Below are 27,549 nucleotides of genomic sequence, written 5' to 3'. Positions count from 1 at the left end.
TCATTTGTTTCTGGAAAGGGCAAAGTTTGATGGGATATTGGGAGGGAATTCTTCCCTGTGAGTGTAGTGAGGCCCTGGCACAGGGTGCCCAGAGCAGCTGTGGCTGCCCCATCCGTGGAAGTGTTCAAGGCCAGGCTGAACAGAGCTTGGAGTAACCTGGGCTAGTGGAAGGTGTCCCTGCCCATGGCAAGCAGGTGGAACTGGATGAGCTTTGATGTTTCTTTCCCACCCATACCATTCTATTGTTCTATGATCTTGGGTGTAGAAAACTCTCCAAAAGCTTCTGGAGTCCCCTGCCATTTGGAAACCAGTTATGCAGCAGATCCTAGCAATAAGTTAAAAAAGTCAGAAGAGAGAGCCCTGCAGGCACCGCTGCTGAGGCAGCCTGAAGGGAGAGCTCCACACTTTTCTTCAGCCACATGTTGGTGCAGTGACCCCAGCCCTGTGTGTAAACTGCAGAAGCTCCAGCTTTGGGAACCCATCCTGGATGAGTGGAAGCATCAGCTCATGCATTCTTGGCTTGAAGGGAACTCCCTGGGACACCCAAGCAAGAGATGACTTCATCTGAGAGGAATTTGTGTTCTTTGGACTGTGGGTATCTAAGCCCAAGGGCAGGTGCCACACTGAGACCCAGGAGCCAAGGAGGGCCAGGAAAATCTGAGCCTGCAGCACAGCACTCTGCTCTGAGCCTTTTGCAGCCTCTTCTTGATCAGTTTGACCCCTTCAGGCTCCTCATTAATCCATAACAGACAAGACATGGCCACACAAGCAGAGTTTATGGAAGAAAACCTGGATGTCATTAGGTGGGACTGCTTCTGGGAATGTTTTCCACTGAGAGGAGCCCTGAGCTGGGCCTGCTCCATGCTTTCCACTTGTGTGTGTGTGTTGGGGGTGGGGGTGGTGGCCTGGGAGCGCATCACTGCTCTCCTGTGGAACATATTCAAGATGAGATGTGTCAGCAGCAGATGGATCTTCCTCTACTCATGGGCCTGAAAGCGTGGAGAAAACATGAGACGGGCAAGGAGAGCAGGAGGCTGAGTGCTGTAAGCAAATACAGGCTGTGCTGAACACCAGAGGTTGAAGAGCCATCAATCCAAGTACCTCATTTTGGGGAAGCTCTCCTTGGTGAAGGGCTCAGAGAGAGCTGGGTTGCCTTGGAGCTTCAGGTGGGTCAGTCCAGCCAAACCATCCAGGGGCAGCGTGACCAGCTGGTTGTCAGTCAGGTCCCTGGTGAGAGGAAAGCAGAGAGGGACACCACGGTCAGGGCTCTGCTGCCAGTGGTATCTCAGCCAAGCAGAGGGCACTGCCTCAGTTGCTCCCTTGATGAGATGCTGAAATGGGGCTGGGTGCTGCACTGGGGCCAGGAGCCTCTGGAGATAAACACTGCAGTCCCTAGGAGAAGGAGGGACTGGGGTCAGTGGCCATGCTGAAGGCTCTGGGTGGTATCTCCCTCGCTGTGTGAAAATATCCCCCCACAGCCCTCCCCTGGGACTAGCTCTTGAGAGGCTTTGGAGGGATATCTCAGAGGGACAGGACAAAAGGTTCTAAAAGAGGCTCTTACTCTAGGATTATTCCAAGGCGTTTATTCTCAGAGGGTTCCAGGGGGCAAGAGGAAGAACAAGGAAGTACAGGGGTCTTATCTAGTCTCACTCAGGGAGGACGGCTGGCACTCAGCCAGTTAGGTCAAGAAAGGAAGGAAAGGTCAAACCGTATGGTTACAGGCATTAGGGGTCTTGGGGGGAAAAAGCCATTCCCCAGAAAAATACAACAGCTGTGCACACACATGCCCCACACATCTCTTCCTCCACTTTAGGTCAGAAATGACTGCAGATTTCAGCCCATAAAATACCCAAGAGTCTTAGAGAGGGGCCTGAGAAGTGGGGACCCTCCAGAGCCAGCACAGATGGACTGAGTGACTCTTGCAGAAACAAATCATCATGCTGATTTTCCTTAAAGGCATCTAAGGTGGCTACGAAAGCATCAGGAAATGGAGGTTTAAGCTTTCAGGGTGAGAGTGTCTTGAAGATGGCCCCTCCTTGCACTTCATCATCCCTTTATTAATAGTAGTAATAGGAAACCTTGGGATTTGTTCTGTCCACATCAGTGCTGAGATGTGCACCTCAACACATCAGTCTTCCAGCATCTAAATCCCAGGTGTCCTGGTAGCCCAGGGAGTCAGTCTGAGGTCCTCAGATACCTCCTATCCATGGTCCACTATGGAAGAAATATCCCTGCAACTTACAGCTTGGTGAGAGAGTGCAGGGTCACAAAGGCTTCTGGGTGAATAAACTGGATGTAATTCCAACTCAGGTCTCTGCAAGACAAGGACACAGCAGTAAGAAGAGAGCAGAGTATGGCAGTGAAGCTGCTGACACTGGCCTGGCCAAGGGCCCTGGTGGGAGCACATGTGGGATCTGTAGCCCCTTGACCAGCAGCAATTTCTGTCCCATTGCAGCTTCCCACAGACAAGTCTGGGTCTGTATATGCATGCTTTCTGACAGAGGGCACGAGAGCTTGCCTTGCAGGAGCTCCTCTGCTGAGACCAATGGGAAAGGATCAATGGAAAAGGTTCTTTTCTGGCTTAATTTCTGTAAATTTGGGAATTTTTCGCCAACATGCCAAACAGGTCATACCCTAGTGCCAGAGCATCCCCAGTGCAGTCACAGTGCTGGGTGCAGCCAGGGCAGATGAGGCCAGGGGTCTAGGGAAGGTGATTTTAGAATGTCTCCTGCCATGTAGAGGTGTTTTGGATTCACTGAGTTCCCTCAATAAGCTCTGCCTCCATCCAGCTGAGAGGGCTCCATTCCCCCTGTCACCAGCGTAGAGGAAACCAGCAAACTGGGACACATTTCTTGCCCTAAGGCTGACTACAGGACAACCTTCATCTCTCCAGCTCTAAGGGAGCTAAGATACCTGCTCAGATGTGTGTGGCCTTGGGTGGGATGAATCCTTTCCACAGGGACCAAAGCATACCCAAAGGTCATGCCAGAGCTTGCTCAGCTTTGTGTGTGTGACTGGGCTGGGGCAGCATGCTCATGTTTCCCTGAGTGTCTGCAGTGTCACCTGCCACACCTCAGTGTTCCCGGGCAGTTGTAACTGTGGTGTGACACTCACAGGATTCCAGGAATGCTGGGCTATTCCACGGCACTCACATTGCTGCACCATGGGAAAAGATTTGGTGTGATTTAGTTCACTTCCTAACAGAACAGCCAACAAAGACTGTCAGGGCTCTCCCCAGATGTCACAGAGCCAGTCATGCCCTTCAGGGCCTTGCCAGCTCTCCAAGGTGCCAAGCACTTAGGAGGTCACTCTGTGTGTGTGGGAAGTGCATGTTTGGGTGCACTTGGTACCTGGGACAGGAGCTTTTGAGTTGTGGGGAGGAGCTTTCAAACCAAACAGGATGCTCGGCACGGGTGTTGCAGGAGTGCGTGGCCCAGGAGCAGCCTGTGCAGGACAGGGGCTGCTGGAGCTCAGGTGCACCGGGGTAAATCCCTGCCCTGAGCTCCTGCTGGCATTCAGGCCTGTCTGTGATGGGGGCTCTGCCTTGGCAGAGCTGCAGCACGTGGTGGGAGCGTGTGGGGGGTGGGCGTGAGGGGGCAGGTAAGGAGGGGGTCTGCAGGCGCAGAGGAAGCCAAAAGGATGGTTTGTGCCCTCTTCTTTTCTAAGGTGGAATGGAAGAGGCACTCAGCAGAAAATTCTCCCAGCAGAGACAGAGGCAGGCTGGCAACTCCCCACAGCCCATCTGGGGTCACGGTCCCCCCTCCCCGGCATGAGCCAGCTGCTCCCCTGGCAGACAATACTTGCATGGAGCGCAGGGCCATCAGCTGCACAAAGGTGTCTGCCCTAATCTCGTGGATCTTGTTGTGCTGGAGACCCCTGGAAAGACAGAAACTGGTCTGAGAAGAGAGCTGAAGGCAGCGTTCCTGCGTTATGGAGATCTTTGTCCCAGTGCAGCAGACTGTCACAGTGGAAGTTGCTGTGCTTGCGAGACCTACTCTTATTTCAAGAGTTAAACAGGATGTGCAGCAAAACCTGTCAAAGCCATTTTCTCCTACAGGCAGGTTCAGGGCTCAGCCAGCCTATGCTTCTGATGCCATCATGATTCAGTAAAGAACTGTAGATCTGCAGTGGCCAAAAGTGCCCTGTTAACCCCAAATCCCCACTGGTTTCCCACACTGCTCTGCCCTAAAGCTCCAAACTGCTTTTTTCAGAGGAAAAAGCTGAAAGCTTGGAGCCAGTGACCAGCAACCAGCTCTGTGTGACCCTTCAGCAAGGACCATGTGGTCTCAGAGTTTCATGAAGAAAAATCATGATGTCCTGTAGAACCCACTGTCCCCATCTGCACATGAAGTGCCTCAGCCCTCCACATCTCCTTTCCAGCTCCTTCATCCCCTGGAGAAGGGGAAAGAGCGGGGTGAGAGTTCACACAGACTCTGCTGCCTGACCTCCACATTCCCCATATCCTCAAGAGACATCCTGCTCCAACCCTGCACCTTGTTTTGTTTTGTTTTCCCTAGTGTGAAACTGGTGAATACTTATTAAGATTCCTGCAGAATGCCCATCATGAATTCCCAGACCTGCAGAAGCAGTGTCTCCCCTTCTGTGACTTTCTGCAAGAGGAGACAGCCACTGCCTGGTGCTCCACCTACAGCAGCTCCCTGGGCATTTTTCAGGTTGTTAGCCTGCCCTTAGACTCAGAAATGATCTTGACTCCTCTCACACAAGGACCCTCATGTGCAGGCTGTAATGTCTCAGCTGGTATTTGGCCACATGCTCCTGTTCCAAAGGTGGGCACTTGAGCTGCTCCCTTGGTGCCCCACATAACCAGGCTGGCACTGCTCCTACCTCCAGCCAAGATTTCACGTGGGGGCCACTGGAAGATCTGGCCACAAATTTGGGGGTCTCACTGATAGGAAGAGGTGGAGTTTGGGCAGAAGGGGTATTGGAGCAAGGTTGAGAAAAATAATTTAGGGCTGGTGAGCTGTGAGGGATCACCTGTGCTGCAGGTAAAGGTCTGCACACCGGCAGCTACAGCAGAGCGAGGGCACACCTGAGCTGTTTGAGTGCCAGGTTGTACCACCAGGCATCACCAGACTTGTTTCAAACCATCAGGAATGCTGATGCTTGGTGGGGGTGGGGCTTAGAGGACAGTAACTTTGGCGTTAAGGGACCAAATACTCATTTTGGTCCCTTAAAAAAAAATTAAGGTACATAGGCATAATCTATTTGACAGCAGTAACCAGAAACTGGGATTTAATGTGATTTTATATTAATGTTAAGTCTGAATTTGGCATATTATAAAATTTTGTAAGAAGGAACTTAAGTAGAATGTGTGAAACTACAGGTTTGAAATTCTGAACATTTTTTTTTGGTGTACTTTCTATTTTCTCCAAATGGTTTCCTGGGGGTACTCTCACAGCTGCCATAAATAGCAGCAGGGGCTGTGTACTCTCGTTTCCATGTAATTTCACAGTGTTCTAATGTCCAGTTTGCTAAGGCTGGATGAGCTGGTCTGACTGTCCAGGCTGGGGTGCTACAGATAGCAGGGACAACCTCTCCTGTGGGTTTTTTAAATGGGGATGCTGCTCCCATTCATCTGTTCTTCCAGGCAGCAGAATTCCGTAAAAAAATCATGGAGTCTATCTTAATTTTTTTTAGAGTTTCTCTCAAATAGGCCAAGAATTTGTGTTCTATTTGAAGTGTGGGGCCAGGTCTCCAGACATTTTGAGCTGGATGTGAATAACTTTGTCTCAGAGCAACAGCAGTGCCTCCTGGGACCTGGAGAGGACCCAGTTCAAGAGCTACACCTGAGGAAAGAATCCCCCTTCTCTCAGGAGGGGCTGGTCCTGGGCAGGGAGGATAAGAGCTGCTTTGTGCCCATGGCATGGGGCTCCTCCTTGAAGCAGAAGACATTTATGGTGGACATAAATCCCATTCTTGATTAGCTCATGGTGAGACTGGAGTAAATGAAGTGCATTCAGTGCTGTCACATCCTACTTCTGTTTGAAGTGTCTGGCACTTCTGAAAGGACCTGACTGAACTAAGCTCCTGTGCACAGGGAATGTATTTTTGTTCTGTATGTGCACAGGGACAAAGAGTGGAGTTCTGGTCCATTTGCACTCCAAACAGTGAGTTATAATGCCCAACTTTCCCAGTGCTTAGGGAGTTCTGTGTGTGGGGACTGCCCCTCTTCTCAAAGCAGCCCTTTTTCGCCAGAGCATAGCACAGATAAGGACATCTCCATACTCACAGCTCCTCCAGCTGCTGGCACCGATGGAAGCTGGGCAGCTCTTCGATTTGGTTGTGTGACAGCTCCCTGCAGGGAAAGGACGGGACAGGAATGTTGGGACAGCAAAAGCCAGAGCCCCTGAGCCCTCCCTTGGAAGGCAGGTACTGCTGGAGAGTGAGGTGGCCTCACTTCATTCTGCACAGCTCCACTTTTGGTAACCCCAGTGAGCGGGTTCTCCACTCTGCACCTGATGATGGCTCTGGGTGTCCCTGTGCAAGGCGAGGGTTGCCCCGTGATTTACCCACTCGCCCACCCCCAGCCCAGCTCCCCGCAGCACAGCCTGTGGGCTGATGGAGCTGCTCATACAGCTGGGGTGGGATTGTCCTCCCCAGCCTCAAGCCAGCTGTGAAATCCTCCTGTGCCACTTCTGCCATGCACAGCCCTGCTTTCTGTGGACACAGGCACAGAGATATTTCTGCCAGAGCTCACGGAAGCTGCAGATGTGCCTGCAGAGCCTGGGGAGGTTCTGACCAGTTGGCTTCTCTCCTCCCTTCTGGCACAGCAACCCCACTGCCCATTGCCTGCTCCCCATTTAGCCTTTCCTGGCTTTCTCCCAGGTTAGGGAAGGGCTTGTGGCATTGGCAGGGATTTGGTTCAGGACATTACAGACTTTGAAAACCTCTTGTCCTTGTTCTTTCAAGTGCTGTCACTCGAAAGCAGTTTGCAGCAAACTCCTTTTCCCACTGGTTCATGGCCCAGTGTCATGTCAGCATCTAGAGTAGAGTGACTTGATAGTCAGAGGAAAACCCACCCTGGCACAGCTTAATGAGGATTTATTGAAGCTGAAACAGGCTGGGTAAGGAGCAATGTTTAAACCCAGCTCTTTTCCCCACCAGCAGAGACTGGATTTGTGGTTGTTCAAGGGAAATTTGCCCCAGGGTGAAGTTTTGTATGTGGGTTCTCTGCCGACTTTCCAAACTTGGTTTCCATCTTTCTGCCAATAGATTGCTCCTAAAATATTTCAATTTTTTTTTTTTTTTTTTTTTTTTTTTGCTAACCCACTCACTACCAGTTTTCCATGGTGGAGAGGAGGAGGGAGGGAAAAGCAAGCAAAAGGTTTGTGCCTGGGTCTGGAGGCTGCCACCCTGGTTGGAGAAAGAGCCTTAGCATCAGTCACTTTTCCCTGGTCTCTGTGTCAATCCGTTGGGCTTGACAGGGCTGTAGCTTAGCTAACAGTGATGGGGGAGAACCAGCCCCAGGAGTTGTTTCTGATTCCTCCAGAGTGAGAGTAACCAGGTGCAGCCCAGAATCTACAAACAGCAACCTCAGTCACTCGTGCTCTGTTGGGCACATACCAGGGTGAAGGTGCTGATGGCACCAAGGGACTTCAGCTCTGCTCAGGGCAGTTTCACCTATTTCTGCTTGAGAAGAAAGACAAATCTTCCAGAGCTCAAGGAGCATTTGGAAAGCTCTCTCAGGCACAGGGTGGGATTGTTGGGGTGTTCTGTGCAGAGCCAGGAGCTGGACTCAATCCTTGTGGGTCCCTTCCACCTCAGGATGTACTATGATTACATGAAATCTGTGCCCCGAGCAGGAGCTCTGGATGAAAGCAGCAGGATGATGCAATGTTGATGCCAAAGGCTGCCCTGCCTGTGTGTACTGGGTTCAGCATGGGTGGCATCCCAGGATGGCCATGACCCTCTGCCCCTGCAGTGGCTCTACAGTCCCTGTGCAGGATCCTTGCAGAGAATCTACACCCGTGGTGTGAGGCCAGAAATGCAGCTTGAATTGTGTCATCTATGGTTAGATGTGTCACAGTCATAGCTCCTCTGGCTGCCAAGAGACAGGCAGAGAACAACCACTGGGTCTGTGGGGACAGGGGACCAAGGCATTTCAAAGGCAAGAGAGATATAAACATGCACAAACCTTGGCCCACCACACTCTCTCTCCAAACCCTAACAGCAATGTAATTAATGTCAGGAAAGTTCATTAAGGAAGAGGAGCAAGGAGCAAGGAACAAGGTGGTGAGTCCCAATAAAACTCTACCACATGGCGGGGGGCAGGCACAAAGAACAGGCTCTGCTGTGAGGGTTTGCAGTCTGATAACTTACAAACATAAACAGAGGTTTGGGACCCAACAGCCTGGGCCAATCCAAAGGCTGCACTTTCATAGCAAGTCATCCATTGAATTGGTCCAGATGTCTAAAGATGAGAGATCTTCCCTACAGGGACATCTGGAACCAAAAGCCTGTAATCTCCTAAGTTACAAATTGTCTTATTTTATTTTTATGTTTTACTCTTGTTTCCAATTTCCGTGATCAAGAATTCACTCCTGTTGCTTTCCTGGAACAAACTTGTTTTCTTTTTCAGCTTGCTTGTATAAAGACTGATGAGAGGCAAGCCTGCTGTTGCCCTAAGGCTGCAAACTTGTATAAATCTGGCTCATGACTCATTTCCTGAGGATGTCTTTGACTGCAAACATAGTTGGGGATCTCAGGAACCACGGGTATAATTCCTGAGATGATGCAAAACCTTTCTGAGATGTTGATGTACCAAGCTAAAGGAGAAAGCATGGCCCCACCAGCATCGTTCAGTGCCTGGCTAAGCAGGCAGAGCCAAAGAAACGTAGAAACCGAGCAAAATCCTGATCTGGCTGTGCTGCCCCACACGAGGAAATGTAGCCTTGTGGCCTCAAAGGTCTCCATCAGGTCAGACCTGATCCCTCCTAGGATGTGAACAGGATCCTTCCTCCAGATGATGGCTCTTGCTGGAATTCCAACTGCAATAAGCCAAGGGCGGGGCAGAGGGTGAAGGTGATTTCCCCCTTGCTTTTGGGCTAAGAGCTTCTTGAACATAGCTGGGGTCTGGGAGCTGTGAAATGCTGTGGCCATTCTCACCCATCTCCTTTTGTACCCTCTCTACTCTCCTTGCATGGGGTGGGGACAGTTCCTACTGATGCAGAGCAAGGAGGATGTGCCTGACTACAGCCCTGTGACCAGAGCATCATGCTGGGATGAAGCAGCAAGTTGAAGAACAAGCAAGAGCTCAAAGTAGTGAATAAGAAGGTGGTGATTTCTGCATGGAAAAGATGATGGGAACAAGAACCACAGGATGGTCTTCCACAGCTGGCCCTTTCCCTGAGCTGGACAAAAGGAAAGCTCTGTTCCTGAGGGCATTTCTTAAGGACCAGGCAGGACAGAGACACAGGTTACTCACAGGACTCGGAGGCTGGGCAGCTGCTGACACATCCTTCTGGGGAGGAAATGGATGCCTGCCCGGGTCAAGGTCCTAGAGGGATGGAGGAGAGAGAAGAAATGATGTTGCTGACAGCCAGCACCCAGACTCTGTGACCCAGAAGCCCAGCTGCCAGTCCCAGATAGTGGCAGGAGAGACAATATAAGTAGGACAATAAAATACCTGGAGAGGATGAAAAACTGCCCAGCAGTTTTGGAAACAAGCACTGCTGCTGGACCTGGCTAAAGTGAATGTGCCTATAAAGAGTTCTGGGCCCCTGCTGAGTACTGAATTCACAGACAGCTGTCCTTGGACTTGTTGGGGACAGGTGGCAGTAACCTCTGTAGCATGCTCTGCCATCCCTGATCCTATTGTCCAGGCTGGACAGACCTGGAGCCAGGACTGCCTCAGGAGCCTGTGTATGAGGGATGGATGGTGTGTCGCTGTGTCCCCGAGCATGGCATGGCCAGGGGCTGCTCCCAGTTTGGGCTCAGCATGGGGACTGGTGTCTGAGAGAGGAGAGCTGTGTGTGCCCAGAGGCAGTGTGTCCTCCAAGGGCCTGGGGGGGCGAGGAGGGGACCAGAGTGGCTGCAGGAGCCCCAGCCTGATCAGCCTGAGCCCCAGGTCAGATTTTCCCGAGCTGCACCATGGTGCTGGCTCCCCTAAGGGCAGAGACACCGGGGCGCAGCAGAAGCTCTGCACTCAGAGGTTCACTCCTTCACAGATGCGGGAGGGAAGGAAGAAAAAACCAAACGAACGAAAAAAGACTGGAGCACACTCAAGAGTACCAAGAGAGCCACTCACAGGGAAGAAAGCTGCGTTCAGGAGCCACAGGGGTGAAACGAAGCAGAAGGGTGAGTGACCAGGGAGAGGCAGAGCTGAATACTGCACAGCACTGGGAAAGTTGTCCTCACTGAAACAGCCTGGACCGCCTTGGAGGAGGAAGAGCACAGCTAGCAGGGTAAAAGGGAGAGAGGTGCCACTCACAAAACTTCTAGGCTGGTGGTGCCTTTAAGGTCTGGGAATTCCCTGATGTCCGTTGCTCCATTGAGCGACCTGCAGAGAAACGAGGGTGAAGTGAGGTGGGCAGAGGATCTGGAGGCAAGTGCAACTGCCCGAGGGTTCAGACCCATCAGCCTTGGTGCCAAATCTGTTTCCTGACACCCAGATGTGATCAAGGCCCAGAGCCAGCGTGTCCCTGCGTCTGGAGCAGACGCCTCACGCTGTGCGGATACAGCGAGATGGAGCTGGGCACTTCTATGCATGGAGACTTGGCAAGCTCAAAGCCTCTCCCAGCCACTGACATTCTTGGCATGATCTCTACCCAAATTAAATTAAAAAACCCCCGAACAATTACCATGGGGAATGTAAGCAGGGCATCCCACCCAATCCTCCCTGGGTCTATGCATTGGGATCTAAAGAATGCAGGGTTATTTGAATGATTTATGTGCCTGGGTGAGGCTTATAAATAGAGATTTATGAGGTTGCCTCATGCCTCAGTATTTTTAGTTCTGTGCCGCAACAGGTTGGCTGAAAAGCCAGCGTGAGGCAGCTGTTGTGGTCCAGGTGATGCCCAGCCTGTGCTGGGGGCCCTGGAGCAGGCCTAGGGCCAAACATATGAAGGAAACACTGCCACTGCTGCCTGCCCAGTGACATGATTTGTGCCATGGTGCTGGGACGTGTTCCTCCACTTCTCCATCTTGTGGAGGAAGGCAGATGCCTTCAGGGTCCTTCTGTTTGGGCAATTACACAACAGCAGCAAAAGCTGTGGCACTTGTGTGTGAGGTCTTTGCTGCTCCTGGCACAGCTGTGGAGACCCTGGAAGGCCTCAGTGCCTGTCAGCTGTGTGGGGAGGAGGAATTAGTGGCTGCCTCCAAAATGCCCTTGTCAGAATTATCCTTCCTCAGAAGAAAACATCTGCAGTGCCTACTCCTTGGAGTAGCCTTTGGGGTTGAACAAGAGAGAGGCTTCATGGTCCTCTCTTGGCACAGGTATTCTTGAAAAAGGGAGGGAGGTGGCCACAAAGGTGCCCAGTACACAGGGTTTGGGGCTTGGATGTTACCTCCATGGGGGTGTGCTTGGTGAACTTACAGAGTGTGAAGCTTTGGCAAGTACTGGAAAGCAGACTGTCCAACAAACTGGATGGGATTGTCATAAAAATGGCTGCAATGGGAAAGAGGAACAGGTCAGAGTCTGCTGCACATGAAGAAAAGATGCTGTTATAGGTCAAAAGCCTCAGAACTACCAGCCATGCAGGAGGTGCTGCTGTGCTGTGAGGAACTTTTGTTCCCAGACAACCACAGGCTCTCCCACTGGCCTGTTTTGGCTGGACATTGGTACAACTGAGGTCTCCTGCTGCTCTGAACGGGCCCCTTTGGGGTCCTGCTGCACCAGTTGTGTTAGAAAGGTGTAAAGCCTTTCTTCAGTCTTACTGAGAAACACCTTGCACTGGAAGACACCTCCTGTGATCTCACACACAGCACCAGCACCTTTCCCACTTGCCACAGTCAGTGGAGAGAAGTGAGCTCTTCTAGGACCCAGTGAGATACAGGAGGAGTTGAGCCAGTTCCTGCAAGAAGCACTTCCCCTCCACTAACTGGGAAAGACTTTAGATGGGCAGATGCCATGGGGAGATGAACATTCTGGGTGTATGGGCCCCCATCATCACCCTGTGGATGCTGCCCAAGGGTGATGGGGATGAGGCTGGTTCTTCTGGCTGAAGCAGTGGATGGTTTCACCCAGTGTCACCATGGCTTTCCAGATATTGGTATTTCTATAATTTAAGTCCAGTTCAGACAAGCACAGCTTTTGTCACTTGCCACGATTTTCAGTATCTGTGTGGTTCAGAGAAGTATCCAAAAATCACTAATTGTGCCTGGGTCAGAGCAGAAATAACCTGACAGCTGGGTGTGTTTATCTGCAGAGCTTTGTGTCCCCAGGTCTGGGGCAGACACACAGGGATCTGGAATCCCAGCTCCCTGACACGTGTAGCTGCTGCTGGAGCTGGCCAGCAGCTTTTCTGAACACAAGGAATAAACATCAGCATATGTCAGCCAGGACTTAGGCAGTTTCCATGCAGACCACCTGTATTTTGTTCCTTGCTTGCTACCAGCCTGTAGTGCAGCAAACTCAGCTGCAGGGAAAGGAGAACCCACAGCAGTTCCAAGGAGGAGCTGAGAAGAAGCAATTTCAGCCTGCTTTGGCACATGGATAGCAAATATCAGATTGTTGTCATTTGTTCACTGTCAGAAATCCCAACTAAAGACATCAGGAAATGCCCCTTTCTGGGCAATATAAAGATATAGGAAACATTATTTAATTTTCTTACATTGTTTGGAGGAGGGGATTCCCAACGAATGCGTTCTCTGGAATAGCTTTGATGTTGTTGTTATGAAAACCGCTGTTGGGAGAAACAAATATCTTGATATTAATTAAATTAACCTTCTTTCCTCAATGCTTTTAAAGCCAGAGAGCCTTCCAAATATACATCAAATAGGAGATGTAGGCTCCTTCCCAGATGCAGCATCATACCAGCAGGTGAACAAGGTCTGTGGTTTGGCAGGACAAAATCTGCTGCATTTGCTCTGTGGGTGCTCCATATATGACTCCACCAACCCCACCCAGGGTACAAGACTTAAGGTTTTGCACTTTACAGGTCAGGAAACAGAAACAAGCCAAATACAAAATTTTCTATCCTCCAAGAATGACATTTTTTATGGATGGTTTCTGTTACAGCTCCACAGCTGCCAACCAGAATGCACCAGGAATTATTGGCCCACATGACTTTAAAGGATTTGTAGCTCTAGCTGGGATATTTTTGGTTAAGCTTGAGAAAATTTCTATCAGCAAACTTTTGCAGCAGAAGAGAGCTCTGTGGCCACAGTGTGACCTCCTGTACAGCAAAGGCAGCCACAGGTTCCTGTGTCCAGGAAGACAAGCTCTGGGTGATGCCTAAGTTGTTTAGCCCAGAGGAGTCTGCACAGGTGATTAATTTATGACTGTTTGGAATTTGCCTCTTCTTTAGTGACAGGCATTTCAAAAGCCATCTCAAAGGAGATTAAGGATCTTATTCTCATTTTGAAGGTGAGAATGATGATGATATCTGGGCTGAACAAAGAAATTTCCTGAGAATTGTTCCAGTATAGAAAAAGGTAGTGTCAGATTTTTACTTCAAGGCTCCCAGAAACATGAGAGCAGCTGCTTTTGTGCCACTGGAGCCTGGCAGTAGTGTGCCACAGGAACTGTGGATCCACATCAACTCACCCCACCCTGGGACTTCTACCTTTGTGGGTGATAAGTGGGCTGGTTTCTTATTTTTAGTGTCTCCCAGGCTGACCAGTTAGAGGAAGGAGGGCTATCCACTTAAGGGGTCACAAACTTTGGTAATTCCCTATTATAAATTTATCCTAAGGGAGATAAAACACTTTCTTCACATTAGAGGAGCTGGCACAGGGCCTGCAGAAACTATGGCCTCACAGTAACAAGGGTAAGTCCAGGTTGTGGTCCCAAGCTGGGGAATGGACATCAGAAGCAGCCAGAGAACAGGTGGAATTTGAGCCCCTGAGATGCCAGAGGAGAGTGAGGCTGGCAGAGACTCCCACTCCCCTCCCTGGTGTGGAGGCTGGTCAGGGAGGTGGGTCAGGGCTGATGGAAAACGAGGGGATAAAAACTGCTTTGATGCAGTGGATAGGGCTGGGAAGTAAAAGAAAGGCTTGGATTGAGTGCTTTCCTCAAGTCAGAGCACACGCGATGCTTTATAGGTCACTCTCCCACAGGCAGTGGTTTTGAAAAGGAATAAATGGAAAATCTCACAGCTCCTGCAGTCGTCCCAGTGTCCTGATAGCCCCGGGGAATTCCAGCAGCTCGTTGTAGTTCAGATCCCTGAAAGACAGAGAAGGGAAAAACATTCATTAACATTTCTGTAGGAACTCAACCATGTTTATCTGTGCTTTGAAGCCACGGCAACTTGGTTGTTAACATGGGAGACAGGCTTTTCCTACCATGCTGATCCAGCCACTGCCTGGAAACACAATTTCACACGTTCCTGCAGCAGGAAAATTCCCTGCTAGGAGCACTATCAGGTGAGAGCCAGCCCAAGCCATGGCTGCTGCCCGTGGCCAGCACTGGGCACTGCTGCTGCTCCCCCTCTCCTGAGGGTCCTGGCCCCTTCTCCCAGGAGCTCAGCCCCGGGGCTTCGGCTCTGGGTAATTTTTCTTGCCTTTCCAGGTCAAAATGGGATTCTTTGTAGGACAAGAAACACAAACAGCATCAGTTGTGTGGGGCCCATGAAGGGCCTCTCTGGGCTCCCTTGCCCTGTGGTGCAGAGGCGATCAGGGGACCATTCCCTCAGTGTTTGCCCTGGGGATATTGGGTCTCCCTTACACTGGGCCATGCTGTGTCTGGGAACAGTGGGAAGAGGAGTCTGTGGGAAGACTTAGGTCTTCTTCTAATGGTCAAGTCAACCCCACATTGGAATCTATGAGCCAAAGCGGGAAGTGATGTGCAAGAGGTACTGACACCGTTGAACATTAATCTAATCTGCTGTGTAGTAAAATAAATAAAATATGCTACGTTGAGTGTAATAACAAGTGTAGAATTTACCCACCCTGAACTGGCAACTAAAAGAGGCGGCTGAGTCTGAATGAAATCTCAAGAGATATGTTTGTTCTCTGAGGATGGTCTTAGTCTCTGGAAAAGGATTTATTTGACCTTTGGGGCACTGCTGGCAACCTGGGAGGAGCAGCCCTTCAAAGGCACCAACCCTGCTGTTGGCTGGAGGATGCCCATGGAGACTGGCTGGGCTTTGGGTGTGCAGCACTTCTCTGCCCAATTTTCTCCTTGGAAGGCAATTTCAGCTGTCACAGTAACATTTGACCCTGTCCTGGCCACCCCACTTTGTAAGTCACTGAAGCCTGAAAACCATGAGACTGCTTCCTACCTGCATGACACTCACCACGTTGTAAGTGGTAGATACTTTGGAACATGATTACTGGCTCCTGGAGATTACTGTATAATTACACTTAATGAACCTCAAAGTAATTACCATGTAACCTGGGTTGTGGTTTATGGAACAGAAATAACTGAGCATTTACACAGCAATGGGCTGCTGCCGAGTTACCCAGTAATTCTCATCCTCTGGGCCCAGGCATGGTCTTTATGTTATGATCTCTCTTGGCCCCATTGTTTCTTACATCTTCTCTCACTACCAGTGCCCCTGCTTGGGAACGACTCCATGGCTCCACCTCAGCTTTGCCTTGAAGGTGTTTACATGGGGAATCAACCCAGAGAGTCTCTCCAAATCCATCCTTCCAGGACTTCCAGCTTATATGATTTATGGCTTGGGGAATGCTTACCACGGAATTACAAGATAGGGCACAAACCCAAGAGAAAAATATGGAATGAGGTTGTCGTGGGTGGATTTTGTCTCGTGTAGCTCTGACAAGTTCCACACCAGACCTTGTTGCTGGATTCCCTGAGAAGCCCAGGTGCTGTGGCAGGTCCTGGTTTGGCAGGGCTTGTCCCCTGACACTGGGGACACTTTTCCCTCCTCCAGTTATACAGGGATCTGGATGCTGGTACTATGTGTAGGGATTTCAGCAAATGAATCCTTCTCCTGTAGGACGCAGAGAGGGTTCATATTGTCTAACAGTTGGCCGTGCTGGCAATCAGCAGGGAAGGAGCATGGGGCTGGCAGTGAGACCGTGAGCTCTGCCTGCCCGCTGCCCACCCTGCAGTGGTGGCAGGGTCCCAGCACACCTGAAGCTGCTGTGCCTGTCCCAGGGCCCAGGAGTGGAACAGGAATGATGTGTCCTCTCTGAAATTGCTCTGACACACTCTGTTCTCACCTGGCTCCAAGCAGATCAGTGGTTTTCCTCAGTCTTTTCTGCTTGAGCCCAAATTGATCTGTTAAGGATAAATAGCCCAACACATGATTGCTCATAGCCTCACTCTCTGCTTGTAGCTCCCTATCAGTTGCTTGAATGCTCTTGGCCAGGGTCTGTAGATGGCACCTGCCAGGTTCCATCAGGGCCTGGCTGAGAGCTCTCACTGTGCAGGCTTGGTTACCAGAGGCATGACTGTTCATGACACATCCCTTCTCTGCTGCTCAGGAAGATACAGGAGTGGATTTCCCAAGTGAACAAGCAATGGGAAGTGCAGGCAGGACCCCACTGGGCATTTTCAAAGCATCAGTCAAATCTGATTAGCCTCCAGATCACTGCAGTGGTTGAAATCAGAGGCATTAGCAGCCTAAGTCAACTGACAGCCCCAAATTATGCACGTAAGGTGCATAATACCTTTAAAAATTTCACCCTGCAATGACTCCCTGAAGTTAAAGGGAGTTTTCACAAGGAGGAGGAAGCTACAAAGGTCATTCAAGGCTGGGTGTCTGCCTGTGCCACCTCCCTCTGCTGCATCACAAACTGGGGCTGGGATGAGCCTGTGTGATGCCAAGGAACGTTCCTTGGAGAAGAGGCACTGTGAGCCCCAGCCCCGGGTGACATTCAGCCCATCACTGCAGTGTCACTGCCACTGTGGAGGCTTTCTGTGATGGCACAGGGCTGTTTCTGTGAGCTGCTGACAGATGGAAAATATTGCCCAACAGAGAGGAGGCTTGGCTCACCTCTGATTCACTATCAGAACAAGGGATCTCAGATTTGCAACCAGTATTATTTACAAGGAATAATTCATTGTGCTGTAATATTTGCTCCTGTCTTTAAAAATGTATTTCCTTTCCAGCCTGCACCTCTTCCAGGCAAGCTGGTCTTTCATCAGCAGATGAAGGTTCTGTTTGTACCTCCGCATGTGTGCAAGTATGTACAGGACCAGTTCTTCCTGAGCGAACACACACCGTTCCCAGCCCTGGCAGCATCCTGGGGCCTCCCTCCCCTCTGCACTTGACAGATACAAAGAGCATTCATTGTGTTCAGCAGCAGCTCCTGCTGGGTAAAAGCCCATCTTGGAATGCTGGCAGACACGGGGCTTGTTGGAAAGTGGAAATGCCACCAGGTGTAGTCATGCTGCTCCATCCCGGAGCCAGAGACCCCGTTCTGCTCAGAGAGACAGTGTGCCCGTGCTCGCTCCTGCCCGTGCTCCCTGGGTTTTGGGGAAGTGAGCCTCCCTCCTGGAAAAGAACCCAGCTGCTCTGGGGAGCAGGTCCCTGAGTGCTGCCCGCAGGTGGCTGCTCTGGATCTCGTGCTGCTCCCACTGCCCTGACTTGTCTCCAGTGCAGCTCAGCCCAGTCCGTGGGGTTCAGCTGGCTGGAAGGGGCTGGAAGAAACCAGCACTCAGGATGGTCCTCAGGTGTCATCTCTTCCCTGCAGTGGGGCCACTCTTCCCAAAGCCCAGACCCAAACCATGATGTGAAAAAAGATTCCCTGTCCCTTCTGCTTCTTTCACAGAACTGGAGTAGGGCTCCGGTCCAAGCAATGACCCAGCATTCAACCTCCACCACGGTGTTCCTGTCAGTGGGGAAGTTTCTGCTCATTTAGTGAAATTCAGTCCTCAGGTCTTTCCACAGGTGCTGTCAGGCTCCATCTGTTCCAGACACCTCCTCTCTGCCTGCTGTCCCATGGGGAATTTGGGCCAGGCCGTGTGCCTGCTGGTGGCTCTCTGGAGCTTCTCCTCCAGCATAGGGTCAAGGCAGGTCGGAAGGACTCACGGCTCAGCGGGTCAGGGATGATTTTGTTTTTTGATTCCAGTGGCAACAAAATTTCCTCTCCTGAGCATGTCAGTGAACTGCCCATCAATCACAAACCCTTTCCAGGAGCTGGTGGATGTAGGAAATAGAGGTGCTGTAGCAAGCAGCTTGAAGGGTCCCCTTCTCTCTCTGCCTTGTCTGAGGCACTTGGGTACTTTGCTTCCCTAGCTCCACACTCTGACACTTTCCCATTGCTTCCAGCTTTGGGATGATGCAGGGAAAGCTGCGAAAAGCCACTTCACTGCTCCCACGGGCTGGGGTGGCCAAGGAGGCCTCTTGGCCCAAGGGAGCTGGACCTGGCAGTGCAGCCCCAGTTCTGGGGCCTGACCCAAGGCTTTGTGTGGGGTGTCCTGGCTCTGGAGTGCTGTCCTTTGTGGCACAAAGCAGATCAGTGGCAGCCTTACTTAGTGGAAGGATGGCAACACACCATGGTCGTGGCTATGCTGAACAATAGGGAAGCCACACAACAACAACAAAAAAATTAAAAATAATGAGCATTATCAAGGGCTTTTGAAAGCAAAATTATTCAGGCAAGAGGTTCAGAACTGATGTGCAAGAGCAATGACTATGAATAATTCCTCAGCTGGGCTCAAAGTTACAAGCTCTAGCATGGCAGTGGGATGGCAAGAGGAGCATTGTCTGTTGTTCTACTTGAAATGAAAGCCTCTGAAAGGTCACCCAGTCTGCCCAAGATACAGTTAACTGGCTGGCTTTCCATTGTTTTTATTGCTAGAGGGAGCCTATAGCTTCATATTTGGAAGATGGTAACCAACCCTGTTGTTTATTTAGAAATAAAAGTAAGTTGACATCAAAGGCCCAGTTATTTTGGGCTTTAACTGCCAGGGTGATTTGAAGCTGACAGCAAGCAGCCTGTAACTATTAATATCTTCAGTCATGCCAAAAGGAGAGAAGGAGGGAAAAGAGTTTCAGGTCAATTTTCTGCCTGTTAGGGACTATTAGTGGTTCCACACAGGAAGCCAAAAAAAAAAATTATATAGTACTATAAATTCTTCCATAAGCCACAAAACACCACAAATTTGCAGCTAATAAACCTGAAGATGAAGTGAGATTAGAAGTCGTAGATGGGACCTTTGCTGACTATTTCAGTCCCAGTGGAGCTGTAGATGTTGCCACGGTGCCTGGAGGGGACTTTGTGCAGCCTCCTCTGAGGACCTGCATTTCCACCTGTCCTGTGCTGGCACCTCATCAAGCTGCCAGTAAATGTAATTACTGCCTCTGCTAGTTGTGCTGGTTGCTGTGGGCAAATCAAGCACTGGAAATGATTTAATTGGTAGTCTGGAAGCCCAAGGGGGCCATGGTGACCACGTAGTTTGACCTCTTGCCCAGCACTGGCCAGACAGCCTTACCCAGACTCCATACATCCACTCATGGCTTATGGCTGAGCTGCCAGATGAGTTCAAGTATGAAAAATAACTGCACAATCAGGTGCCATATTTTATGGGATCACAGACTCACTAAGGTTAGAAAAGCCAAGATCATCAAGTCCAACCATAACTGACCCCACACTAAACCATGTCCCTAAGCACCCTAAGTGGTTTTTTGAATGCTTGCAACACTTTCTGTTGGGTAGCATCAGCCCAAACTCCACTCTCCTGGTAGTGGCAGGCAGTGAGTGTGTGCCTGTGCCCATCTTGGCCTGGGGGATGAGAGGCTGCCAGGGCCTATGAGAAGTGAGAGGAGGGAAGGGGGATGTGGAAGGACCCAGAGCACTTGTCTGGCTCCAGGGAATGTGCCCATCCCCTAAAGGAAGACATGCAAGAGGGGGATGTTCACATGCACTGCAGAGAGGCAAGACCTCCCATGGGATTCATCTGCCGGGGTCAGTGTTTTCATTGGGCAATTAATCATGTCCTAGAAACCCCCTTTTTTTTGCAAGTTACAAGGAGAAGCCAGGCTATGATGGAACTTGAGGGAGTGCATGTGTATCCCAAAGGAGCAGATTTGGGCTGCCCACTGTGGGAAGGTTGTCTTGTACTTGGGGCTACATGATTCCTGCCAGGAGCAAGCAGCAGTCTTTGAACAAGGATTCATTCTGACAGCCTGGCCTGGAAACGTCTCAGCCTCTCACTGATATGGTGCTGCAGCATTTTACAGGGTCTCTGTGGCACTGATGGTCCATTGCTGAGGCAGGGGGACTGTCTGTGGGTTGTGCCTTGTACCCCTGCAGCCACCAATCCCTCCCAGTGCATCTCTGATCTCCACTGGAAATCCCAGCAGTGTCCAGTGTGTGGCTGTTCCAACCAGGACTCCCGTCTGCTCTCTCACTGACAGAGGTGATGGATGAACTTTTGATGTATTTAACACTCTGCCATGCACACTCAGACACAAAGGCCAGGGACCTCGGTGCTGGGACACACAGAAACATCCACAAGCTGGTGGCTCAGGAGGCAGGCACAGAGGAGGCTGCTCTTTGCCAGCCTGGAGAGGAAGGCAAAGCTCAGGGAAGCCTTGTCTGCAGCAGAGCATTCCCCAACTGCAGGAAAGAAACTGGGGATTTCTACCTGCTCCTCAAGGTGCACAAATGGCTGGTGATCAGCCCCTGGAGCTCTGCTGCTGGCAGGATGGAGCATGGGGTGGAGGCAGAGCTTCTGTGCATCAGCACATCCAAGGTGAAAACATGCCCCCAGCTGCCTCTGCTGCTGTTCTGCTGCCTGCAAGGGCTGCTCCTCCTTTGCACCACTTCACACTCACACACCTCTGGAGGAAGAGGCATGGACAGCTGCCCCAGGAAGGGCTCTGGGAACAGGGAAAGGCTTTGGGCAAAAGGAAACCCAAAGAACCAGAGGAGCTGAGGACCTCTGATGGGTCACAGCCTGCCTGCAGACTCAGAAGTTGGAGCCTGGGGAGCCCCAATGCTGTTGCTCGTTGCAAGATCAGTGGCAGGGGGAGTCAGGCTGGAGACCTGGCCAGGTGCAAGAGGGGGTGTGAGGATTTGGTGGGCAAAGGGAGAACAGGCAGAATCCTTTGATGGGGATGAGCCTTACAGTGGAGCCATGGAAAAGTGCAGTGCCTCCAGAGCTACCTTTTCACCTGAACTGCCTTCACTTTCTCTCTCTTTTTTTTTTTTTTTTTTTTTTTTTTAAATAAACCTGCAAAATATCCTGTCTGTCTGGGCTTGTGTTCTGCCAAAGCTCAGCCCAGTTACAAGGTACCAACTGGTTCAGCTGAGCTGCCTCAGGAAGGGCACAGTCCTGGGAGTCCAGGCTCCTGCCTTAGGGGGAGAAGCTGCAGCTAATTGGGAGCAGGCCCCAAGGAGACACCTAGTCAGTGCTGGGTGTGTTCACCAGGTCAGTTTTACAGGTGACTTTCTCTGGTTTGAAAAGTCACTTTCCATTTACACAATGACCAGAGCAGAGAGTGAACTTTATAGCTTTGTCCTTGGACCAGCCACAGGGACCGATGCAACCAGGGCCCCGAGCTGTGGCCCTTTCCAGAAAGCCACAAGTCCCCTTCCTTTCTCTGTCACCTCAGTCTGAGTACCTGAGCCTCTCCTGAAGTCCCTTCCATCCTCTGACAGGGCAGATTGGGGTCACACAGCCAAGCTCTGCTGAGCTGCCTGGGGACCCATGCTGACACTGCAGGGCTGGAGCATCAGGATGCTGAGGAAGGACCAGAGCAGCACAGTGCAGCAAACAGGGTGTCCTTGAGGGGTCAGATCCATCAGCTGCTTTGGGAATTGCGCAGATTTGGGATTAACATCAAGGGACTGCACAAAAGGCTTCAAATCAAACATGCTGATGGAGGGAAATCCACTTGAGGAGCAAGGCAGCACTTGGCAGAGAGCTTTCTGGGAGATCAGCAAAGCCTGCCTGGCCCTTAAAGTGTTAAAAACCCTTGTATGAGCTGTACTGCAGATATTTCCCATTTCCTTCTTCCTGCCTTCATTGCCCAAGGTGCACTTTATATTAATTTTCTTTCATTATTTTTTTTTTTCGCCCATAGAAAATCCAGCTCTCCAGAGACATTAGTAGGTTCCAGCTCTGCTCTGCATTTACAGACTCGACTAATTACCCGGGTAATGGGCCGGGTGCTGTGGTAAGGGCATTTCCTGTGAGGCAAGGTTAGGCAGATAAAATGCCTGGAGCCAGAGGGTTCTGGATCCAGCCGTTCTGGGAGACGTTTCTAATTTATTAGTGCTAGTTTTTAAAAATAAATTAAAAGGTTTTTAAATGAATGGAGATTTGCTCTTTCCAAGTGATTTATCTCCTTTGTATGATGGGTGGAGGAGCTGGCAGGGATGTGGATGGGGAGGGAGAATCCAGGGAGATAGGAAACAGCGGGGTCATCTCAGGTGGAGGGGATGGGCGAGGGCTGCTTGGCCTCTCTGAACACGTCCGTGCCAGAGACAGGCTGGAGATTTCCCAGAGGAGCAGCACTCCTGGGGCAGACTGTTGCTATTTTGGCTGCAGCCTGGAGGCCTCCTGCATTTTGAGCCGGTCCTGGGGAGCAGCCATTCATTTCCCAGCCCTGCCTGTGCCCCACCTTGGCCCCGCAGGGGGTTGGGGAGGCAGGACACTGCCAGGACACGCTTCTGCTCTCTGCCAGCACCAGGGTCTGTCTGTGGGAGTGTGCCAAGGCAGGAAGAGCCCCGGCCCCTGCCCTTGGCCCTTGCTCCATCGCAGGGCCCACTGGCAGGGCCACAGCTCTGACTTTTTCATTTTTCCCTTTGCCTCAGCAGCTCCAGACACGGCTCTGAGCAGGTGTTGGGGAATATGGGGTGGCTTTTGTGGTGGGGGGCCCTGCACATCCCTTGCCAGGGTGCTGCTTGGCACTGGCAGCCCACCTGAGCCTCACCCGAGAGCACAGACCTGCCAGAGTCACTGCTGCTGCCCACCTGCCTTGTAGCAGTGGCCCCAGGGACTCCTGCCGTGTGTGTGTGTGACAGCCAGCCCGCAGGGCCACCACACCGCTCCCTGCTTGGACAGAACACTGTTGGGAGAAAAAATGCTTTCCCCTTTTCTTCAAAGCAGAGATCCCATCCCAGGGGCAATTTTGATGAGTCACTTCCATAACTACTTTGGTGGGAGGTTTGAGAAGATCCATGAGGAGCCTCTGTCCCCTTTCAGCTGCACTCTGCACTTGCTCTCCTGGGTCTGCTCTGCTCTGCCATGGGGACACCGAGGGACATCTGCCTAACAGCAGGGAAGGTGGGAATGCTAAATGATGGTCTGTGTGTGCTGGTGTTTGGAGAGAGAACTTGGGGCCAGCTCTGGGATTCAGCTGCCATTATTCCATGCCCTCCCCATGGCTATCTCTGAGGCGCACACACACACTCAAACACCTACAGCTGCACAGGTTCAGATCATCTTCCCCTTCCACCCCTCTGCACACAGCAATGACCTGGAGCTTGGTCATGTGGGGGGGCTTCACTCATTCCCTTCAGCTGTGATCCATGAAATATTCATATTTCAGGGACACAGAGGGATAAGTTCAGTGTTATGACAATCTACCTAAAAAGGCTGAATCGGGCACCGTGAGATGTGAGGCAATTGTTCATCAGCCTTTAGACCGTGTTCAGACTGACAGCAAAGTTCAGGGACCTTAGGACACTGCTCAGATTTCCAAGTGAGGGTGGTAAGGAGGAAACCTGGGCATGAGACCAGCCTCCCTGTGGAAACTGATGTCACAGGGATCCCCTCATGAGAAATCCTTTCCTCACACAGCAGTGGGGAACCTGGCCCCTGTGTTAGCTCCAGGCAGGTGTTTGGATGGCGCTTTCCCCTTGCTGTTGCTCTGAAACCACAGCCATGCTCTCCCCAGCACTCTGCCCCCTGTCCTGAGCACAAGGTCTGAGTGCTCCCAAGAATCAGCCTCTGCCACTGCAGTGATGTTCCTGGCTGCCGCTCAACTCCTCCTTCCATCAGCTTTTCCATAAGCACTCCTACTCACCAGGCTTATGATACACAACAATCTCATCACAGAATCACGGGATGGTTTGGGTCAGAAGGGACCTTAAAGATCATCTAATTTCATGCCCTGCCATGGGCAGGGACACCTCCCAGTAGAAGGTGTCTAAACTCCTTGCCCTTCTTGCTGCTTTGTTAAAGACTGAGAAATTAAGTCTGAGATAATCAGGAAATGTAGAAGTCAAGATCTTCCCATCCAAATGGCAGAAGCAGGCTATGCTGCCAGGTGTTTTACAGCAGGTGTTCAACATCCCAATGGACAATTCACCACAGGGCAGGACTGACAAGGCAAATCTGGAACAGGGAAGCAATGCAAAGAGCAGTGTGTCTGTAGTCAGCTCCTGGCATGCCTTGCACCTACTTCTTGAAAAAGATGCTGCTTCTCTTGACTCTTTTTCATTTCACCTCCCCATTCCTCACCCTCTCAGGATACCCTCACCTTGTGCCAGGCCATTTGCCATGGCCCAAACGTTCACCTTGGCCTCAGGCCTTCCCCTCTGGCCATGCCAATGGGTGATGGATGTCCTTCCCTTGGTATTTATGGTCTCCATGCCCACCAGGGCAGTGCTGCCTCCTCCCTGCATTTCCTATGGGCATTCCCTGACCTTACACCTTGTGTAGAGGATCGAGGCCATTACTCGAAGGGGCTGCAGGAAGAAGGTGTGACATCAGGATATTTACACTCTTATTTACTCCATGTCTTTGGGAAAGGGCTAAAAAATGCCAAGCTTCTCCCACTCTATCTAATCCCTGGTTTCATGGCTCAGTTTGGGGCTTCTTCCCACAGCTCTGGTGGATTGTTCTGTGTCATCTCTCAGGTTGATGGGAACTGGAGAGGGAATCTCACTGGTTTACAGGGGTGTTTCGAAACCCCTTTGGGAATCTGGCCCAGGCTGCTCTGACTTGCTTCCAGCCTACCTGCCAGCTTTCCTTCCCAGGAAGACAGGCTGGGAGGGTGGCTGGGGAGCAGTCAGATCTCGCCCTGACAGAGAAAATTTTCTTGGAGCTGCTTTCTCCAGTTTCACGCTGGTGTTTGACTCGTTGAAACCTGGTGGGTCTCACATCTGCCTGTCCCCCCATCAGTGGGGAGAACACAGAGCTGCTCTTTCTGTGCACTTGGCAGAGCTGACTTGTGCATAGAAGCTGCAGATCAATGCAAGGGAAATGTGAAGTTTTTCATCTGGCTTCACCTCTTTCCAGATTTGCTGCCCTCCTGAAATATCAGGGCCAAGCCCACTCCAAGAACAAGGATGCTCCTCCACTGGGATCTGTTTTTGCAGAACTGCTAGGACTTGGGGCAGGTGAGAAGTGTGGCTGTACTTATGCAGCTCACACATTGCTGAGACCTGCACAGGGCAGTGCCTGCTGCTTCTCTTAGGGTTTTGGCATTTAATAAAAATAGAAGTTTTCCTGTCTAGCCGAATATGAGAAGAAATATTTCCCTTAGGGAGACAGAGGTTTTTGCACTAAAACTTCCCAGGCTCTTCTGAAAAACCTGAAACAATGTTTTCCTCTCAAATTTTACAGTTCTTCAACTATTTTGCCTGGTTTATAATCAGCATCTGGCCACAAATACTCATTTTAGGAACCCTGGAGAAATTTCTGTCTTCACCAACCTTTACCATGCTGCTACCTTCCAGGAGGTAACACCCACGGGTAACTGAGAGCATGGTTTGGCCTCCACAAGCCAAGAAAATGTGCTAAGTGCTGTCAACAGAATGCAATCATAATTTGAGTTAAAGGGTAAATGTGGAGACTGTAATCGTCTCCACACGCACAGGAGCTGGGAGGTGGTAGGTAGATGCAGGTCTAGCAGCTTGGCTGAGATGGTGCAACCAAAAGCTTGGCAGATTTTTGCCCCAGAGCTTGGGGTGGGTGCTAAGGATTAATATGAGGGGTGGCTCCACTTGTGGAACACGTATTCCTCAGGGATCACTGAGTTAGAATGCTTGCTGGCCCGAAGGAGAGAATTGGATGCCCAGGCCAAGAGGAGTAGAAGGCCTCTCCTTGCTCTCGAGGATGCTCCTTCAGAGCAATCAGATGTGGAGGGGAGTGTGGAGACTCTGGAGCTCTCTGCCACAGCACTGTCCTTGCTGCAGGAGCTGTGCAGGGTGGGGCTGTGGGACCCTCACACCAGTCCATCCTGCAGGGCCTGGACACAGCCCTGCTTCAACAGGACCACCCTTGGAGGCTGGATCCTCCCAGAGCTGCCTCATCAGCATCAGCAGAGACAGCACTTGCAGAGCTGCAGTGCTCCAGAGTCCCCACATTGCTGCACAGTCCTGTCCCTGCGGGCACTGGGAGCAAGAGGAGGGGACATGGAGCTCCCCAAGTGCTGGGTGGCACCTTGGATGAGCAGCAAAAGGCAAAGAAAGTGGGAGAGCAGGAGCAGAGTGGGAGAGGGAAAATGAGCATTCAGCCCAAATGGTTGTGGAAACAGAATTACCTCCCAGGGCTAGGAAACCCTTTAGTTTTTCTCACGGGAAACAAGGGCCCATCTTTTCCTCTGCAGCTCCATCCTGTTTGGGATGGGCAGCAGCATCTCTAACCACCCTGGCTGCAGAGGAGGGTTGCCCAGATCTGGCTGGGTTGTTGCTGCGTGTCTGCTACGGCTGTAGCCCAAACAAGGTTTTCCTCATGAGCAAGTTCTCTGCTTCCTCCTGCAGCTCCCTGCCTTTGTGCTGCCTGGGTGCCACAGCTCTGCCCTCACATATTTGCCTGTGACCACCAGAAATGACTGGGGCGAAAGCCAAGCTGGGACCCGTGGGTCAGCAGAGGAGACTATCCATCAGCCTCCCACCCCTGGCACAGTTCAACCTCTCCCCAGCTGAGCCCTTCTGGGTGGCCCCGGGATCTGCCAGTCTGCAAGGAAGAGACAATGTGTGTCATGGTCCTGCCCTGAGGAGTGTGTCTGGGGACCAAGGGTTTGCCTGCTCCTGCCACTCTTGCCCCACAGCTGCTGTTGGCACCATGCTGGGCACAGAGGGGCCCTGTCTCCTTGAGTGGCACTTGAATACTGGGAAGCAGCATCTCCTTCTGCCATGACCTGGACCCCCTGGTTCTCTTGGCAGGAAGAGAGGGCCAGACTCTGACCCCAAGCCTGTATGCAGGGACATGTTTCTGCACAATTGAAGGCATCAAGCACCTCTTCCAGTCTTTCAGAGCCTCAATTTATTTGTTTGCTTGTTTATGTTTCCTCCTGGGCCAATGCACAGCATACGAGGCACAGGCCATTCATGCAGCTGTCACAGCACAGGGAATGTGTGGCCAGGCTGTGGGATGAAATTCCCTGAGCTCAGGGTGAGCCCCCTGCTGCTAACCACAGAATCACAGAATGGTTTGGCTTGGAAGAGGCCTCAAAGCCCATCTTGTCCCACCCCCTGCCACGGCAGGGACACCTTCCACTAGCCCAGGTTTCTCCAAGCCCTGTCCAACCTGGCCTTGGACATTTCCAGAGATGG

General features: G+C 51.3%; 1 protein-coding gene across 1 annotated transcript in view; it reads right to left on the bottom strand.

Moving 5' to 3' along the window:
- Positions 1-27,549, bottom strand: part of LGR6 (leucine rich repeat containing G protein-coupled receptor 6) — a 147,313-nt gene that overhangs the window by 12,403 nt on the left and 107,361 nt on the right. Inside the window, exons 7-15 of the mRNA XM_066203761.1 lie at positions 14,276-14,344; positions 12,792-12,863; positions 11,555-11,626; positions 10,451-10,519; positions 9,446-9,517; positions 6,251-6,316; positions 3,805-3,876; positions 2,243-2,314; positions 1,102-1,227 (exon numbers count right to left, since the gene is read on the bottom strand). Of these exons, the coding sequence (XP_066059858.1) occupies positions 1,102-1,227; positions 2,243-2,314; positions 3,805-3,876; positions 6,251-6,316; positions 9,446-9,517; positions 10,451-10,519; positions 11,555-11,626; positions 12,792-12,863; positions 14,276-14,344 (690 nt within the window). The remainder of the gene's footprint in view (positions 1-1,101; positions 1,228-2,242; positions 2,315-3,804; positions 3,877-6,250; positions 6,317-9,445; positions 9,518-10,450; positions 10,520-11,554; positions 11,627-12,791; positions 12,864-14,275; positions 14,345-27,549) is intronic.

The sequence above is a fragment of the Chamaea fasciata genome, unplaced genomic scaffold (assembly GCF_029207755.1).
Source record: "Chamaea fasciata isolate MVZ Bird 193981 ecotype frontalis unplaced genomic scaffold, bChaFas1.0.hap1 SCAF_25, whole genome shotgun sequence".
NCBI lineage: Eukaryota > Metazoa > Chordata > Aves > Passeriformes > Sylviidae > Chamaea > Chamaea fasciata.
The sequence above is the reverse complement of the archived record's forward strand: the minus strand, read 5'-3'. Positions and strand labels throughout refer to the sequence as shown.